The 19593-nt window shown below is 42.8% G+C and overlaps 1 protein-coding gene across 2 annotated transcripts in view; it reads left to right on the top strand.

Annotated features, from left to right (window-relative positions):
• MICALL1 (MICAL like 1) overlaps positions 1–19593 on the top strand; it is a 235111-nt gene that overhangs the window by 167022 nt on the left and 48496 nt on the right. For both annotated transcript variants that reach the window (XM_073592611.1, XM_073592610.1), the window contains exons 8-9: positions 150–466; positions 17043–17482. In XM_073592611.1, the coding sequence (XP_073448712.1) occupies positions 150–466; positions 17043–17482 (757 nt within the window). The remainder of the gene's footprint in view (positions 1–149; positions 467–17042; positions 17483–19593) is intronic.

Here is a 19593-nt window from a genome sequence, read left to right as displayed (position 1 = left end):
TTTGTATTTTTGTCTGCTGTCAATGAATTATCAAAACCTGCAATGTTATCTATAGGGGGTTAGTGGGTTTCTTTAAATGGTAACCCTTGTTATTTTGGCAAGTAGATTTAGTTTTGCATCTTATATATGTGATATTGCTCTCCTTATAGGGAAGAGGATGGAAAACCTAAAGATCCTCCTTGGATTACTTTGGTGGCAGCAAGTGAGCCTAAAAAAAGGGCTGCCCCGCTGCCTCCATCTGTAACGCAGATTAAGGATGATGTGGAAAAGAGCTCCAAAGAATCAGAAGTTGCAAGTCAGATCCCCTCAAAGCTTGAACCCTACAATCCATTTGAGGAAGATGAGGAACAGGAATCAGATGAGAATAATCTAAAGCCAGGTCATCCATGGTATGGAATTACCCCAACCAGCAGCCCTAAAGCACGAAAAAGACCAGCACCCAAAGCTCCAAATGCTTCTCCTCTGGGTAAGAATGTACCAGTAGGTACTAGGCCTAGTTTTACTTACATGTATCATTTAATGGCATGGCATCACAGAGTTGTAACTTATACCACATGCATTTGGAGTCACCCGCAAAATGTATTTATTTTTTAAATCAGCAGTTACAAACACTGTAGCTGCTGACTTTTAATAAGGACACTTGCCTGTCTAGGGGGCCCGCGATGTCAGCCCCCCGAGGCCGATCCATCCATTGGATTGGGTGCAGGCGCCGCCATTCTAATTAAGGGAAACAAGCAGTGGAGCCTTGCCGCTTCACTGCCCGTTTCCTACTGTGCATGCGCGAGTCGTGCGGCGCTTTGTGAATGGTCAGCTGTCTTCTGGGACACACACATGTCCCAGAAGACATCTGGGGGGCTTGCCGAAGAAGAGGATATGACGTCCTGCGCTGCGGACCGGATGGATCGGAAGTACAGGCTGTATTTCATAAAAAGGAAAGTTAGAAGAAAAAAATTATTTTTAACTAGCCAAAAACGAGCACTGGAGAGGTGGTCTTTCATTCAAGACCACCTTTCAAAAGTGGATGGAGCTCCACTTTAACTAGTTCAGCTTTTTGAATGTACTATGTACGTCCAAAGAGTGGAGAGTAAAGCACAAGCTGATGGCAGCAGCCATCAGCTTGTGCCCATTTTCCACAGCCAGCTCCCAACTGCAAAGTTAAAATCATCCAGGCTTCTGTATAGCCACATAATCACTATTACAGTGAGTGTTTTGGTCTCCCTACCTGGACCTCCCCCCACCCCCCAGGGTGCTGAGTGGGAGGAGACCGAGAAACATCCGTTCCTCTAACTCCTCTGCAGTGAATAAATCCGGAAGCGAAAATAAATTCACTACTTCCATTTTCTGAGCTGTAATTCCCTGGATGACACAGCAAGGAAAGCATCTAACCAAGCATAATCTGTGCTTAGTCAGTTGCTGTGAAGGGCAGGATCTAAGTTAAAAAAAAAAAAAATATTATAACAAAATGTATAAAAAATAAATAAATCATAAAACCCATACTAAGTGCGTACATGTATTGAAACTATCGCACCACACATGTGAGGTATTGTCATGAACCTCTGTGTAAGAGCAATTATTTTAACAGCATAGCTAGACCAAAGTTTAAAGTGTTACTAAACCTAAAGGTTTTTTACCTTAATGCATTGTTTGCATTAGGGTAAAAAACGTTTTCAATTTCCCTATGCCCCCCTTCCCCTGTGTGAAGAGTAAAAGAGGAGAGAAGATATCAGCCCACTGCACGGCTGCATCTATTCTCCCCTTACTTTACCTTCACACAGCATTTGAGAAGCAGCACTAGCCACTGCTAAGTCCTGCTGTGTAAGTCTGTGAAGCGCGGCTCCATAGACACACGGGTCGAGAGTGCACAGACCACGCTTCTCCCCATAGCAAGCGGCTGGCTATGGTGGATGTAAGAAGAGGAGGAGGAGCCAAGATTGCCACCGGGGACCCCAGAAGAGGCGTATCGGGGCCACTCTGTGCGATATCACTGCACAGAGCAGGTAAGTATAACATGTTTGTTATTTTAATTTTTAAAAAAATGACTTTAGAAACACTGTAACTAAACTGATAAGCTGTCAAGGCGTTTAAAACGTTGCCATTGGAGATTTCTGGATGTCATAGTTTTTCTGTGTCTCATGGGCGCTGTCAATTTTGTAACTTGACATGTTTTGGTATCTCTTTACTTGATGTAATCCACATCTTTTATATGTTACTAAAAATTGGGTATTATGTTGTGTGTTTACACTAAAATAATTTTTTTTTCTGAAAACATGCTTTTGATAAACAGGCAAATGTGACATATAAAATTGCAACTGCTACCATTTTATTCTCCAGGATCTCTGCTTTCAGAAAATGTATAACTTTCTGAGGGTTTTAGGTAACTTTTATAGCCAAAAATGCAGATTTTTTTTTTACATGCGTGCAAAAAATGTAAAAGTTGCTGTAAGTGGTAAAGAATAATTATCATTTTGTTACATTGTGTGATAATTCTTAAGTGCTTGTAAATCATTCCTGGCGTTTAAGGTAAAAAAAACTCTCAATAGCAGTGTGTGACTTGTGTAGTGTGTAATACGTAATACGAGTGTATTAAGTCCCAGTCCTAGGTCCAGAACTGATTGCAACAAGTCCAGAATGTGATGGACTTGTGGATCCAAGGCATTCAAGGAATGTGTCTCTGAGAATTGAACAAATTTCTCCCATATTCTGTAATATGTAGCATTGGTACTTTTCTTCCTGGAGGCTAGAAGAGTGGAAATGACAGTATCTGAACAGCTTAGGGGACTGAAGCTTGCTCAGCTCAACTTCCATGCCCTCAAGACTTATGCTTCTGGATTCAGATGCTGCACTTGACCTTGAAAAAGAAAGAAAGGGACTACTGGTATTCTCGACTGCCAGAGAGGATAGCAGAGTAAATCATGGTCTTTGAGGTCAGAAAGAAATTACTGCCAAGACAGTCACCCTTTCCACTGTCATTCTCTGCAGGAATCTCAAAATTAGTGGGCTTGGTGGATACACATACCCCAGTTTGAAGTCCCAGGGCTGTGCCAGTACATCTGTTCCCAGAGTTTCCTTGCAAGCATACTGGGAGAAAAAAAATGGGGCAGCTTCGTATTCCTTGGAGATGCAATGGGTCCACTTATGATGTGTCCCATCTTCTGCATATCATCCCGAATAGTTGATGTTTTAGCTGCCATTTATTGTTGTCCAGGAAGTTTCTGGAGAGAAAATTCTCTTGGGAGTTCTGGCATTCTGGAATGTATGTTGCTTTGATGGAAAGCAGATTCTCCTCCATCCAGGAGAGAATTGGATTGGCCTCCCTCAACAGAGTAAAGCCGGCCATAGACTGTTCGAATCTTAACCGGTATAGCCAGAACCAGCTGAGATTCGAACCATATATGTGCAGGCTGCTTGTACCCAAGTTGATTGATCGATCATCTTGGGTACAACCAGCCTATTGGATTTTACATGCAATTATTGCTAGCGGCTATTATAGCCGCTAGTAATAATCACTGTGTTACATAGTTACTTAGTAGGTGAGGTGGAAAAAAGACACAAGTCCATCAAGTCCAACCGATGTGTGTGATTATATTTCAGTATTACATTGTATATCCCTGTATGTTATGGTTGTTCAGATGCTTATCTAATAGTTTTTTTAAACGATCGATGCCCCCCCACCTGTGGAAGGGAATTCCACATCCTTGCCGCTCTTACAGTAAAGAACCCTCTATGTAGTTTAAGGTTAAACCTCTTTTCTTCTAATTTTAATGAGTGGCCGTGTGTCTTGTTAAACTCCCTTCCACAAAAAAGTTTTATCCCTATTGTGGGGTCACCAGTACGGTATTTGTATATTGAAATCATATCCCCTCTCAAGTGTCTCTTCTCCAGAGAGAATAAGTTCAGTGCTCGCAACCTTTCTTCATAACTAATGTCCTCTAGACCCTTTATTAGCTTTGTTGCCCTTCTTTGTACTCGCTCCGTTTCCAGTACATCCTCCTTGAGGACTGGTGCTCAGAACTGGACAGCATACTCCAGGTGCGGCCGGACCAGAGTTTTGTAGAGTGGGAGAATTATCGCTTTATCCCTGGAGTTGATCCCTTTTTTTAATGCATGCCAACATTTTGTTTGCTTTGTTAGCAGCAGCTTGGCATTGCATGCCATTGCTGAGCCTATCATCTACTAGGACCCCCAGGTCCTTTTCCATCCTTGATTCACCCAGAGGTTCTCCCCCTAGTACAGGAGTCTCCAACCTATGGCCCTCCAGTTGTTCAGGAACTACAATTCCCATCATGCCTAGTCATGTCTGTGAATGTCAGAGTTTTCTCATGTCTCATGGGACGTGTAGTTCCGCAACAGCTGGAGGGCCGTAGTTTGGAGACCCCTGCCCTAGTGTATAGATTGCATTTATATTTTTGCCACCCAAATGCATTATTTTAAATTTTTCTACATTAAACCTCATTTGCCATGTAGTTGCCCACCCCATTAATTTGTTCAGATCTTGTTGCAAGGTTTCCACATCCTGCTGAGAAGTTATTGCCCTGCTTAGCTTTGTATCGTCTGCAAATACTGTTTACCCCATCCTCTAGGTCGTTTATGAACAAATTAAATAGGACTGGTCCCAACACAGAACCCTGTGGGACCCCACTACCCACCCCTGACCATTCCGAGTACTCCCCATTTATCACCACCCTCTGAACTCGCCCTTGTAGCCAGTTTTCAATCCATGTACTCGCCCTATAGTCCATGCCATCAGACCTTATTTTGTACAGTAAACGTTTTTATGGGAACTGTGTTAAATGCTTTTGCAAAATCCAAATACACCACGTCTACGGGCCTTCCTTTATCTAGATGGCAACTCACCTCCTCATAGAAAGTTAATAGTTTGGTTTGGCAAGAATGATTCTTCATGCTGATTACTGCTAATGATACCATTTTCATTACTAAAATCTTGTAGATAGTCCCTTATCATCCCCTCCAAGAGCTTGCATACTAATGATGTTAGGCTAACTGGTCTGTAATTCCCACGGATGTATTTTGGGCCCTTTTTAAATATTGGTCCTACATTGGCTTTGCTCCAATCCGCTGGTACCAATCCAGTCAGTAGACTGTCAGTAAAAATTAGGAACAATGGTCTGGCAGTTACTTGACTGAGTTCCCCAAGTACCCTCGGGTGCAAGCCGTCTGGTCCCAGTGATTTATTAATGTGGTTTCCCAAGTCTAATTCTAATTCTGTCCCCTGTTAGCCATGAGGGTGCTTCCTGTGATGTGTCACGAGGATGAACACTGCAGTTTTGGTAAAATTGTTTATTATGGCTGGAAAACGCAGGTCACTGCAGTGTGTGAATAGGGCCTAATTCATCAAAGAGTTTTAGAAATTGACACCTGTTTTAATAAAACTTCTGTTTTGTACGATAGATCAAACCTTAAGCCTTTATTAACAACAGGAAGTGTGACTGAGTGAGCAAATTTTTTTGTGCGTTCCCGTGCGTCGCGTTTAGTGCAGCCCATTAATTTCAATGGGCTGCCCTATGCATGAGAAACATGCAAAAAGGTGTCTTCACCATTTAAAAAATTGTGCTGCACTAAAACGCATGGTATTGCGGTACCATGCTTTTTGGCGTGTGAGAATTTGCAAGTCTGCAAAGGAGCATTGTGTTTTTGTGCATTGCAGGAAAGCGTATGATTTTGCATGCGTTCCTGCAATGCGCTGGTGTAAACAAAGCTTAAGGCTCGATTCCACGCAGATATAAAAGACACAGATATAGGGCTTGTGTAGAAGGCATTTGGACTTGTGTCAGTAGTATCAGTTTGAGATTCTTATGAAATAATTTAGATTTCTATTGATACAGTAGGTGTATTTGACCTGCAGTTGACCTGCTTAAAGCAGGTTTTTCATTCACTTAGACATGTGTGGGAAAGCAAAACCCATCTGCTGTAAACAAAGTCCACGCTCATGGCAGCTGTCCGGTGGGAGCAGAACCCATATTCCCAAGACACTGTAAAAGACAAGAAGACGGCGGCGCCTCTGGGTGCAGACTGTATAACAACTTTAATTTAAAAATGCAGCAAAGATGTACACTCACATTTTCGCAGAGCAAAATAGGCATAAAATGGTCCCAAGGGCAACCGGGGTCATCAGTGAGGTCAGTCCCTATTCGCCATGGATGTATATGTATGTCCTCTGTGTTCATCTCTGGGTACGCTGGATGTAATCCGGCCGACAGCGATGTGTGGATATCAGAGTGAGGCTTGGAAGGCAAACTGTGATCCAGGTGAGGGATAGTGACGTCACAGATTGTGCGACGCGTTTCTTGAGCCGGCTGACCGAGAAGTTGGAACCACGTTTTAGGGATCCATTCCTTGAAGGTTTGCTACGCAGCCCCGCCGTGATGGGTGAAGGTTGGATTGCCTGTTAACTCAGCAAATCCTGTGGCGAGGATAAGGTAAGGGAAGAAACTTGGGTATTAAAAACATCTACAGTATGTATTTCTCCCATTAGGGAAAACATTTTTGTCATGCCTTAATTCTCCACTAGAGGGAGTCTATGCACATACCTTACTCTGTTTTCTTCACTGTAAGCTCAGTCCATGTCTGGTTGCAACAGCGTGTGGAGGGAGACTCTGCAAGGTAAAAGAAAGCTGCAAAAATGTTTTCTTCTCCCATGATGGGACCAGAGGGTTAGGGGGATAGCAGCTCTGTACCCCCCTTACATTACCCCCCCCCACCGGCCGCTAATTGTTTTTTACTGTGGCTGATTTCATTGTACCTGCTGCTGGATGGGTCCCTGCTCCCCTAAACACCCACCCCCTCAGAAAAGTGCTCATGTTCATGCTTGGCCGTGGGACCATTGGATTGGTGTTCCTCTCTGATTCATACGTCCATGCCTACATGATTTCACATATTTACACTTTTTTATGTTGAGAACGTGTGATATACATATACCGTATATACTCGAGTATAAGTCTATACGAGTATAAGTGGAAGCCCTAATTTACCACAAAAGAATGGGAAAAACTTATTGACCCGAGTATAAGACGTGGGTGAGAAATACAGCAGCTATTGTAAGTGGAAAAAGAGGGTCAACAATGCCCATCTGCAGCTGTATACCTCCCTGTGTCCTGTGCATGTGTCCTGTGTATATGTGCATGTGTCCTGTGTATATGTGCATGTGTCATGTACCTGTGTCCTGTGTATATGTGCATGTGTCATGTACCTGTGTCCTGTGTATATGTGTCATGTGCATGTGTCCTGTGTATATGTGCATGTGTCATGTACCTGTGTCCTGTGTATATGTGCATGTGTCATGTACCTGTGTCCTGTGTATATGTGCATGTGTCATGTACCTGTGTCCTGTGTATATGTGCATGTGTCATGTACCTGTGTCCTGTGTATATGTGCATGTGTCATGTGCATATGTACCTGTGACCTGTGTATTTGTGCATATGTCATGTGTATATGTACCTGTGTACATGTGTTTGTGTGCATCCTACCTGTGTCCTGTGCATGCCTCCGTGTGCCGCTCTGCACCGATCAGCATGTGCTATTACTATTCGGCGGCCATTCATTGTTCAAAAGCCGCACCTCCTCCTCGTCCATGATAGGCAGAAAACTTTATTTCCCAGCGGTCAGCCTATCACTTACATTCTCTCATCCTCATACCACGGATGATGATCAGAGAATGTCCGTGATAGGCTGCACACTGACTGCCAAGCTCGGGATTTGGCTGAACTTCCAAAAGCATTATGCTTTGCCATAGATGCTATTAAAGATTCTATTCGCCAGGCATCCGCCTTACGCTTGTGCATATGCGTAGAATCCTGTGGTTAAAAAATTTGGGCAGCTGAAGCACCATTTAAAGACCTCCTAACTGGGCTCCCTTTTCAACTATTTGGAGAAAACTTTGACAAATATATCCAAACAATTTCTAATGGGAAAAGTACTCTTTTGCCAGTCAAAAGAAAGTAAAAAATGCCCTTTATTTAAACGGGCTCTTTTCCCTACGCCAGGGCCGACGGCCTCCGCCGTCACACTCTAGAGAAAGATCTCAGAGTCAGACTCAGGCTCAAAAGAAGTCCTGGGGTCGGAAACCTGCAAAGCAGAATCCTAAAGTCTCATCATGAAGAGGCAACCCCCCTCACCAAGGTGGGGGGAAGACTTCTGCAGTTTTCAGAAGTCTGGAAAGCAAGAAATTCAGGACACATGAGTCATCTCCACGGTAATGCTGGGGTACAAGCTGGAATTTCGGGACTTTCTACCATCATGCTTCCTGCGGTCAAGCGTTCCCAAAGATCCAGAGAAAAGACAATCTCTGTTTCAGGCACTAGACTGATTAATAGCTCAAGGGGTGATCATACAGATCCCCACAAAGGAGCAAGGTTTGGGGTTTTATTCAAACCTTTTTATGGTACCGAAACCAAAGGGAGATGTCAGACCCATTCTAGATCTAAAACATCTAAATCAGTTCCTGAAGATCAGCTCCTTTTGCATGGAGACAATCAGGTCAGTTTTCTATCCTTCTAGGAGGAGAACTTCTGGCATCAATCAACATCAGGGATGCATATCTGCATGTCCCTATGTTTCCCCCTCATCAAAAGTTTCTGCGGTTCGAGTTAGAACAGCAGCATTTCCAGTTTGTAGCCCTGCCCTTCGGGCTAGCCACAGCACCCCGGGTGTTCACCAGAGTGCTGGCCCCACCTCTAGCCAGGTTAAGGGCACAGGGCATAACAGTCGTAGCTTACCTAGACGATCTATTATTAATCAGTCGGTGGCTCATTTGGAGCAAAGCGTACGCGCTACAACCAACTATCTGAAGAGTTGGGTTGGATTCTCAACCTAGAGAAATCTTCCTTAATACCGCTAAAAAAGCTGAAGTACTTGGGTCTGATCATAGACACAGCCCAGGAAAGGGTGTTCTTGCCTCTTGCCTCTCCATAAGAGAGTTGGTGAGGATGGTCAGGTCAAATGGCAATCCCTCCATTCGCCTTTGCATGAGGTTGCTAGGAACCATGGTGGCTTCATTCGAAGCAGTTCCCTATGCCCAGTTTCATTTAAGACTGTTGCAAAACAGTACCCTGTCTGCTTGGAACAAAACAATTCAAGCTTTAGACTTGCCAATGCAGCTGTCCCCAAGAGTGTCCCAAAGCTTCACTTGGTGGTTACTAACCCAGAATCTGCTAAAAGGAAAATCCTTCAGACCACTCATCTGGAAAGTGGTAACAATGGATGCCAGCCTTTCAGGCTGGTGAGCAGTACTAGAAAAGACAACTGTCAAGGGACAGTGGTCAAGAACCGAAAAGAACCTTGTCCGTCAATATACTAGATATTCGGGCAGTACGCCTTGCTCTAAAGACCTGGACGTTCAGGTTACTGGATTGTCCTGTCAGGATTCGATCCAACAATGCCACAGCTGTGGCCTATATCAATCACCAAGGGGGCACCGAAGGTCTTTCAGCACAGAGAGAGGTGAACCATATTCTAACTTGGACAGAAAGGAATGTGCCTATCGGCAGTCTTCATTCTGGGAGTAGAGAATTGACAGGCGGACTACTTGAGTCGCCAGCAGTTATTCCCAGCGGAATGGTCTCTTCACTCCAACATATTTCGGGCTGTTTGCCAAAGATGGGGGACTCTGGACGTAGATCTTCTAGCGTCCAGGTTCAACATGAAGTTCGTCAGCTTTGTGGCCAGAACAAGGGATCCATACGCATGCGGAACGGATGCGTTGTTGACCCCATGGGATCAGTTCTCACTGATCTAGGCATTCCCCCCTATTCATTTACTGCCTCGACTTCTTTGCAGGATCAATTCTGGTGGTACCAGCATGGCCCAGAAGGTAATGGTATGCAGATATGCAGAAATCGTAAAGATGGCAGTGGAGGGCCCATGGTCCCTTCCCACTATGGCCAGATCTGCTCTCACAGGGACCGATATTCCATCCTATCTTACGGTCCTTAAATTTAACGGCTTAGCTATTGAAACCCACATTCTGAAGAAACATGGGCTTTCTGGGTCAGTTATCTCTACCCTGATTAGTGCAAGGAAGCCAGCTTCCAGAACTATAGAGTCTGGAGGGCTTATGTTTCCTGGTGTGAATCCAAGGGTTGGCACCCTCGGAGATATATCATAGGCAGAATTCTTGCCTTTCTACAATTAGGGGTAGAAATTAAATTGGCCTTGAGTACTATTAAAGGCCAAGTCTCAGCTTTATCGGTCTTATTTCAAAGGACCACTTGCTACTCATTCTTAGTCTGGGGTTTTATACAAGGGGCGACGTGGCTTATTCCGCCCGTCAAACCTCCCTTGAACCCTTGGGACTTGAACTTAGTTTTGTCTGTGTTACAAAAGACAGCCATTTGAACCAATACAGCATATTCCCCTAGTCCTTTTGACAAGTTGGTATTTTTGGTTGCTGGATCCTCAGCAAGGAGGGTTTCGGAATTGGCTGCTCTTTCTTGTAAAGAGCCATATTTGATTGGTCATGGGGACAGAGTGGTGTTTTGCCCTCGTCCAGGCTTTTTTTATCAAAAATGATTTCAGGTTTCACCTGAACAAAGATATTGTCCTGCCATCGTTTTTTCCAAAACCATGTTCCAGGGAAGAAGAGTCACTACATTGTAATGTGGTGAGAGCAGTGAAAATCTATTTTAAGGCAACTGCTCAGATTCCTAAGACTGATGTCTTATTTATTCTGCCAGAGGGTCCTACGAAAGGAAAGGCAGCGTCGAAATCCACTGTCGCTAAGTGGATTCGGCAAGTGATTATTCAAACTTATGATGTAAGGGGTAGAATTCCCCCGTTTCATTGATGGGCACTGGTGAGGCTGCATTCTACCACGTCGGTTAGTGCTTCTTGAGCAGTGCGTCACCAGGCCTCCATGGCTCAGATCTGTAAGGCCGCAACTTAGTCTTCAGTGCATACATTCACAAGATTTTATCAGGTGGATGTAAGGAGGTATGAGGATATCTCCTTCGGGCGCAGTGTACTGCAGGCAGCAGTATAAATCCTCAAGTCTGTGGGTACCCTGCGGGTTATTTCTCCCTCCCCTGAAGTAGCATTGCTATGGGACGTTCCATTAAGTAATTACTTAAGGCTCTGTGTCCCATGATGTACGATAAAGAAAATAGGATTTTTATTACAGCTTACCTGTAAAATCCTTTTCTTGGAGTACATCATGGGACACAGAGGTCCCGCCCCTCTTTTGGGATTAAGTATATTGCTTTGCTACAAAAACTGATGTGCTCCTGGAAGGAGGAGGGGTTATATAGGGAGTAAACTTCCATGATTGGGTTTACCAGTGTCAACACCTGAATGTAGCCTATAACCCATTAAGTAATTACTTAAGGCTCTGTGTCCCATGATGTACTCCAAGAAAAGGATTTTACAGTTAAGCTGTAATAAAAATCCTATTTTTTCATTTTCTTTGCTCACATTAAAATCTGCATTTCAAATCGCACGTGTTGAGTAAACAGATGCAAGCCAGAAGGGCAGGGTAGGTGTAGCACACTCAGAGTCAGGTTAAAGTAATCAGGCAGCCTTTTAGCATTGAATTACTTTTGCCATAAATTTCAGGCTACTACGATGTAGGACATGTAATTGAAACAGTACAATGAGCTAATCAGTTTGGCTTCAGTGCTCATTGGCTAACAGGGTACATGCTGATTGAAGGAGAGAGCAGAGTGACAGACAGATGTCTTCATCAGTGTGCTACTAATTCTGTCCAGTCACAGGCTGCTGTGGGGATAAACCTGTAGATTTTGCTTGACTGCAAAAAATTCAAATCAGGTATTCTTCCCGCTAGACAGGGCTGTGCTGTGTGGCAAAAGCTGTGTATATGTTAGAACTGATAATTCAGCCCTGTTTAACTAGACTCAATGAACCACCATATGAACCAAAATACAAATAACCAAAAACATCAAAGAAATAAATAGTAAACAGAATGATGACAGACTAAGCAAATCAAAAGTGCCTAAATATGTTGAAATTATGCACTTAGCCCTGATTCACATTGGAATGCGGCACGGGTAACCCTGGATCCGTGCGTACTTCCTGCACCCTGTTCAAATCGTACTGCCCTTGTGATCTGCAGAGGATGTCAGTGCAGTGTTAACGACACCCCCAAATGCAGGTCACAAACGCAATGCGTTTTCCTGCATCGGTTCGCATGGTACAAAACAACCATGTGATCCGGTTGCAGTGCGTTTCTAAAATTGGTATATGTACTACTTTGGTGCAATGCAGTGCGCTTTTAGTCCATTCAAAATGAATTGGCTTACATCACACCACGCTAAATCGCATGTGACTTGCACAGGAATTTGGCGCGATTCATAGTGTGAACCAGAGCTTATAGTGTGATCCCAGGTGATTTTTACATGCTTTATCTTTAGAATCACTAGTAGTGTTTATTATATATTTTTTCAGCAGACCAGTGGATTAGGGTTTGTTGTTACAATGGATTTTAAATGTTATTTCTTTTTGGGTATTTGTATTAAAAAATGCTTAGCTGTGAAGACAGTTGGTGGTTTCAGTTTTTGCTATTTAGTTCTTGGATATTTTTGATTTATTATTTTTTGTTCATGTAGCTGGTTCATAGAGTCTATTTAACCACTTGACCTCTGGAAGGTTGTACCCCCTTCATGACCAGGGCATTTTTTGCTATTCAGCACTGTGCTACTGTAACTGGCAATTGTGAAGTCATGCAACACTACACAAATTAAATTTATATAATTTTTTTCATACCACCAAAAGAAAACTCTATTTGTATTTTATCACCACTGGGCTTTTTTATTTTTTTTTGCTATAAAAACGAAAAAAGACCAAAAATTGTAAGGGAAAAAAAAAAAATATTTTCTACTTTATGTTATAAAACATATAAACATTTATGATAGTTTTATCATAAAGTTAGGCCAAAATGTATTCTACTACAGGGCTCAAAATTTCAAGTCCTGAGCTACTAGCCACGTCTTAAGGGTTACTCGCCCCTAATTCTGCCCCTAAACACGCCCTCAAAAATTATCTCATGAAATTACATTTAAAATTGTTTTATTCAGAATTAAGGTAAAAAATAAATATTAACAACTTTATCAGTGCAGCCTCACCAGTGCCCATCAATGCAGGCTCACCTATGCCCAACAGTGCAGCGCGACCAGTGCCCACCAATGCAGCGCGACCAGTGCCCACCAATGCAGCGCGACCAGTGCCCACCAATGCAATTCACATGTGCTCATCAATGCAGCATGACCTGTCCAGAGAACGAGAGAGGGGAAGAAGAGGAGAGCCAGCCAGATTATAAGAGCTGGGATTGCCCACTGTAACAGCTTTTATTTGAATTGCAGTCCGCTCGCCGTCACACACAGTCCCACCTCCTGGCCCGCCTCCTTTGATAGACGTCACACGTCCCAGCATTGGATCTATGCTCTGTCTATCAAAGTACCTGGCCAGGAGGAGGCACTGTGTGCAATGGCGAGCAGACTGCAACTCAAATGAAAGCTGTTACAGGGGGCAACCCCCGCTCTGATAATCTGGCCGGCTCTCCTCTTCCTCCCCTCTCTCTTCTGCTGGGAGAACGGCTCCCATTCAACCTGCCAGGCCCCCCCCCGGAGGCAGCCCACACTCGCCCTCAATCGTTTTTGTCTCGCAAAATGCCAGTAGGCGAGTGGAAATTTTGAGGGCTATTCTACTACATGTCTTTGGTAAAAAAAAAAAAATCATTTAAAAAAAAAAACTGTTGATCTGCCTGAAATGCACTAATTTATCAAGTTTCTATTGTGGACGTACAGCGTTTTTGTTGCCTTAAGTGGTATCACTCCCCTTAGTGTCTTTTCCCAAACTACAAATTAGGGGGGGGTCTTAAATATAATACAGGAATTTTGCACAGGACATGGGACAGATCAGATTTTCTGACAAGATCGACAGCTTTTTTCCCACTTATCCAACCAATATATTAAAATGCTTTGTATAATTAACAGACCAGAATGGAGCCAATAAGAGAAGTTCATTGTTGGTATTTTCCTACAGTGCCTTGAAAAAGTATTTCATACCCCTTAAAATTTTCCACATTTTGTCATGTTACAACCAAAAATGTAAATGTATTTTATTGAGATTTTATGTGATAGACCAACACAAAGTGGCACATAATTGTGAAGTGGAAGGAAAATGATAAATGATTTTCAACATTTTTTACAAATATCTGAAAAGTGTGGCGTGCATTTGTATTCAGCCCCCTTTACGTTGATACCCCTAACTAAAATCTAGTGAAACCAATTGCCTTCAGAAGTCACCTAATTAGTAAATATAGTCCACCTGTGTGTAATTTAATCTTAGTATAAATACAGCTGTTCTGTGAATCCCTCAGAGGTTTGTTAAAGAACCTTGGTGAACAAACAGCATCCTGAAGACCAAGGAACACACCAGACAGGTCAGGATAAAGTTGTGGAGAAGTTTAAAGCAGGGCTAGGTTATAAAAAAATATCCCAAGCTTTGAACATCTCAGAGTACTGTTCAATCCATCTTTGGAAAATGGAAAGAGTATGGCAAACCGACCAAGACATAACCGTCCACCTAAACTGACAGGCCGGGTAAGGAGAGCATTAATCAGAGAAGCAGCCAAGAGGCCCATGGTAACTCTAGAGGAGCTGCAGAGATCCACAGCTCAAGTGGGAGAATCTGTCCACAGGGCAACTATTAGTCATGCACTCCACAAATCTGGCCCTTATGGAAGAGTGGCAATAAGAAAGTCCTTGTTGAAGGAAAGCCATAAGAATTCACATTTGCAGTTTGCATGAAGCCATGTGTGGGACACAGCAAACATGTGGAAGAAGATGCTCTTGTCAGATGAGACCAACATTTAACTTTTTGGTGTATGTAAAAGCAAAACGCTATATGTGACAGAAAACTAACACTGCACATCACCCTGAACACACCATCCCCACTGTGAAACATGGTGGTGGCAGCATCATGTTGTGGGGTTGCTTTTCTTCACCAGGGACAGGGAAGCTGGTCAGAGTTGATGGAAAAATGGATGGAGCCAAATACAGGGCAATCTTAGAAGAAAACCTGTTAAAGTCTGCAAAAGAGTTTATCGGACACTTTTTGTTGGTCTGTCACATAAAATCCCAATAGAAAAAACATTTACGTTTTTGGTTGTAACATGACAAAATGTGGAAAATTTTTTCAAGTCACCGTATACTTTAAATGTCTAGGTTACTTTTCCTTTTAATTTTTTCTCCCTTTTTCTATTTGAACTAGATGGACTTGTCTTTTTTAACCAGATTAACTATATAACAATTTTTAGTTTTCTTAAGGCCCCGTTCACATATAGGTGATTTGGAATCGCAACAAATTGCACAACACACATTTGGGTGCCATTCAAATTTGGTCCCTGAGCTTCTTTAGAACAACAAACATGCATAGGGCAACCTATTAAAGTCAATGGGCTGCCCTATGCATGACACATGCTTCAGCGTTTGAATCGTGCTTTTTAAGTCTCTAGCAGGAACCCGTGTTCCTGCTAAGAGATATGTGAATAAGGCCCAAGAACTAGTGTTTTTCAGTTCACATAATTCTTGCATGTTACAAGAGTGGGGTTTCAGAATGGGGAGCTCAGCACAGCAGTTTTCAGCATGGGGATTTTGCCACTTAAAGTAAAGTACTATCAGCAATTGCACTGGAGTGTTATTTAAACCCTTCCTGCTCACAATCTGTATATTCATTTCCCCCCGTATGATGTCAAATGCAAAGAAAACATTAGTATATGTTCTCCCCATTGAGAACAAGCAGTTGACACTTTGTGCGGTTGCAATTCTCAGTCCTGGCTGTGACAGCTGGGTTGCCCTGATGATCAATAGAGTGATTTTTTGATCATGTGGTTACAATGTCATTTGTGATCACATGCAGATTGAAGGCTTCATTGCTAAACATTAAACACTGCCTACTTCTGGGTGCAGCATTCATCTGTAATGCCATCCATCATCCATCCATCATTGTGTACCTGTCCGAATCCGTTTCACTATTGAAAATAAGTATAGGGGAAAAAAAGGAAAGGAAAAAAAATGTAAACAACTCTGTGTGTGTTAGTAAAACAGTGTCCCAAATAAAAAAACTTTTTAAGGCTGGGTTCACACTTATGCAATTGCAGACATTTGCATGTGACTCGCAGCGCATTCCTGTGCAAATCGCATGCGATGTCTGTGCGGTGCGAATCCAGCCATACAGTTTTTATGGCTAAAATTGCATCGTATTTGCACCAAAATGGTGCAGGACTCTTTTTTTTTTTTTTTTTGTCCGCACTGGAATTGGATCACATGGGAGTTCAGATCCATGCGTTCTGATTCCACAGTTCACACTGCGTTTTGCGAACCAATTTGGGGGAGTCATTAACTTTATATTGACACCCGCAGTGGTTCGCAGAGCGCAGTCTGAACTGCCTGTGATTTTGATGTGGTGCGGGAACCCACGCAGGAATCGCTGTGGTTCCTGCATCGCACCAGTGTGAGCCCAGACTAATAAATGTAGTGTACTTCTGAAATACGTGCACAGTTTACTTTTTTTTTTGTCCTAATAAAAATGATGTTAGTACAGAAAAATACTTGTTGATCCTGGCAGAAACCCAGTGAGCTCTTAACCTCTTATGTATCCTGCCTCTGTTGCACAAAAATCTGAAAAAGACATATGCAAGAGCAATGAGATTTTAACACTTATTTGTTTCAAAAGAATGAAAAGAAGCGTCATCTGGTTCTGGTAAGGCCGCTTGTATAAAGCAAGGCTCCTGTTTGGTGGGTACTCAGATGGTGACTCAAAGCATTTGTAGACGGACTTCTGTACCACCACAGTGTCCATACGTGGATCAAAATTTGGCTGGTCTCTGCTGAACCGCCCAAATTTTGATCTATGTATGGCTGGCTTTATTGTGTGTGTTTTTGTATTACAAGACCATTTCTTGATTTTTATTATCCACAGTTATCGGTTAAATATCAGTTTAAGTGTTACTGTAACTGTACTTTGTGTGCATCCTCTTTTTTTTTTTTTTCTTTTTTTTTTTCTTTTGTCTTTAGCCCGTCACTCAAGTGGTCTGGCTTCCCGTCTGTCTCATTCAGAGCCTCCATCTGGCAGCCCATCACCAGCTCTAAGCACAGAGAGCCTTCCCACAGAACCCTCCACGAAGGGTCATGAATCGGAAAATGTTCCTAAAAGCTCCTCAGAACCAACCATTCACTCCCCCACCACATCTGGACCTTCAGATGTAGGGAACACAAGCATTGTCAACCATTCCACAGCCAATAGTCACGATGCTAGTAATCTATCTGCCAATACCAGCCTCTCCTCATCCAGTGACTTAGCCAATACAAGCGAAGTACAGGGAAGCCTTTCCCCAGAGAAGAAAGATTCCTCTTCTGACAGTCTACAAATAAATCCCAGCCAACAAGCTTTATGTCATCCTGATCCTGATCCTGCTCTAACAACCCCTTCTCCAGAAGCTAAGCAACCAGTAAAGGTAAGTGTAATAGTTTGGAGGACAGTGATAATACATACTGGTTAAAAAAATATTACTGCAAGTAAAGAACAAATGTTTTCTTAGCTACCTGTATAAACATTTACACTAAGTTTGGTTATAACATTCACTTTACCAAGCTAGCGCTTTTAAAAAAAAAAACTCAGAAGGCTAATCAAATCTGACACTCTAATGCTGGCCATACACTATACGAAAAATGGTTCAGACCGATAAATCGTTCAGTGTACATAAATGAATCAGTTTTTTGTTTGTTTTTTTACATATACCTAGTGCAAACAGTTTGGACGGGAAACGCGTTAACCTTTCAATTTATCGTTCGGCAGAAAATTTCCAAACTTGTCCTTTGTTTTTTTTTTGGCTCAAAAACATCCCAGCCAATTACCGATTTGTGCCCATTAACTGGCCAAAAAATGAACGAACTGTCTAAATGACCAAATTTCGGACGATTTTTCTTTTAGTGTATGGCCAGCATTACAATGTACATTAAAGTGGTATTAAACCAGCTTACCAACCATTAGATATGTCGGATGCATCAGTTTTCCTGTCTTTGGCTTTTTTCACCTGGTGATCTGGCCAATACCTCCGGTATTAGTGAGACACAACTCTGGAGGAGTCAGTCGTGGGGGGGGGGGGGATAGTGTTAAATTTATTAGGCAGATTTAGATACACTAACAAATTGAAGCCAGACTCTAGATCACACTTTATAATCAGTTACAGCAAACTATTTTTTTTCTTTTTGGGATAAAGGTTTTAAATGAATAAATAAAAGCTGATCATTTTAATCATACCTGCTAGTGTTAAGTGGTTTGTCTCATCCATGTAAACTGAAACATTCTGCTGGGGAGCTTGAGCTTGTGAAATACAAGAGTTGCTATCTGGATCACCTGATGAAAATAGAAAAAAGCCTAAAAAAGGTAACTAATGCAGCCATCACATCTAAGAATTGGGAAGCTGTAGTATAATATTTGTTTGCTCTGGGGTTTAATACTGCTTTAACAAATACTTGGTTTATTTGTTGTTTGACTTTATATTATCCTTTTTAGAAATGTAATTATACTCCTGTGTCCTGTTTCATCACTTAAAGGGGTCGTAAACCCTCATGGTTTTTCACCTCAATGCATTCTATGCATTAAGGTGAAAAACCTTTTGTAGTGCTGCAGCCTCCCAGCCCCCCTGTTTTACTTACCTGGACGCTGTCATCCTCTGTCCAGGAACGAGCATACCATTTGTAGTTGGTGTCTCGTGTCCCAATTGGATAGATTGATAGCAGTGCAGTCATTGGCTCCCGCTGCTGTCAATCAAATCCATTGACTGGGGGTGGGGCTGAGTCCTGCATTCTGTGTGAATGGACACAGATGCGGGACTCGAGCACGCCCGCACAGGTGTCCACCAAGGAGAGCGCTTCTCCAACATTGACACTCGATGCGGGAAGGAGCCACCAGCGCTGCTGTGGGACCCCAGAAGAGGAGGTTCGGGGGCCCATCTGTGCAAAGTGAACTGCATAGTGGAGGTAAGTATACCATGTTTGTTTTTTTAAAAAAAACAAGGGTTTACAACCCCTTTAACATGGCATACAGCTAGGACATGTTAAGAGAAGATTCATTTGTCCCCTTTTGAATTCTCACAAATCTGTTTTCCCTAAGGGCCGGTTCACACCACGAAAACGCATTCCAGACCCGTTCCAGATGCGTTTCTGCATGCGCGGTTTTAACGTGTTTTTTGTGCGTTTTTTTTATGCGCTTCCCCATGCATTCCAGGTTGTCCTTAGGTGATAGACCTGTTCTTCTCTAGAGAAGTATTTTTCTTTTTTAAACCTTTCAATTTTTTTTTTATCTGAAACTTCTGCCAAGATCTGACTGCTTACTGCCTTGTGCACATAGGTTATCCTCGGTGTGTATCCTGGGGGACTGTACATGGGCCCTGTTTTCTGAGGCCGGCCTGTAGTAATTGCTTTGGGCACTGGATGCTGTGTTAGGCTCCACCCAGACGATGAATTCCCACTCGCCTTTCCCACCAAAAATGCATGGTATGCTGCTGCATTCCTGCTGCCATCTTCTACAGAGACACAGCCACAAGACCACATTTATGGGATA

The sequence above is a fragment of the Aquarana catesbeiana genome, linkage group LG07 (assembly GCF_042186555.1).
Source record: "Aquarana catesbeiana isolate 2022-GZ linkage group LG07, ASM4218655v1, whole genome shotgun sequence".
Classification (NCBI taxonomy): domain Eukaryota; kingdom Metazoa; phylum Chordata; class Amphibia; order Anura; family Ranidae; genus Aquarana; species Aquarana catesbeiana.
The sequence above is the reverse complement of the archived record's forward strand: the minus strand, read 5'-3'. Positions and strand labels throughout refer to the sequence as shown.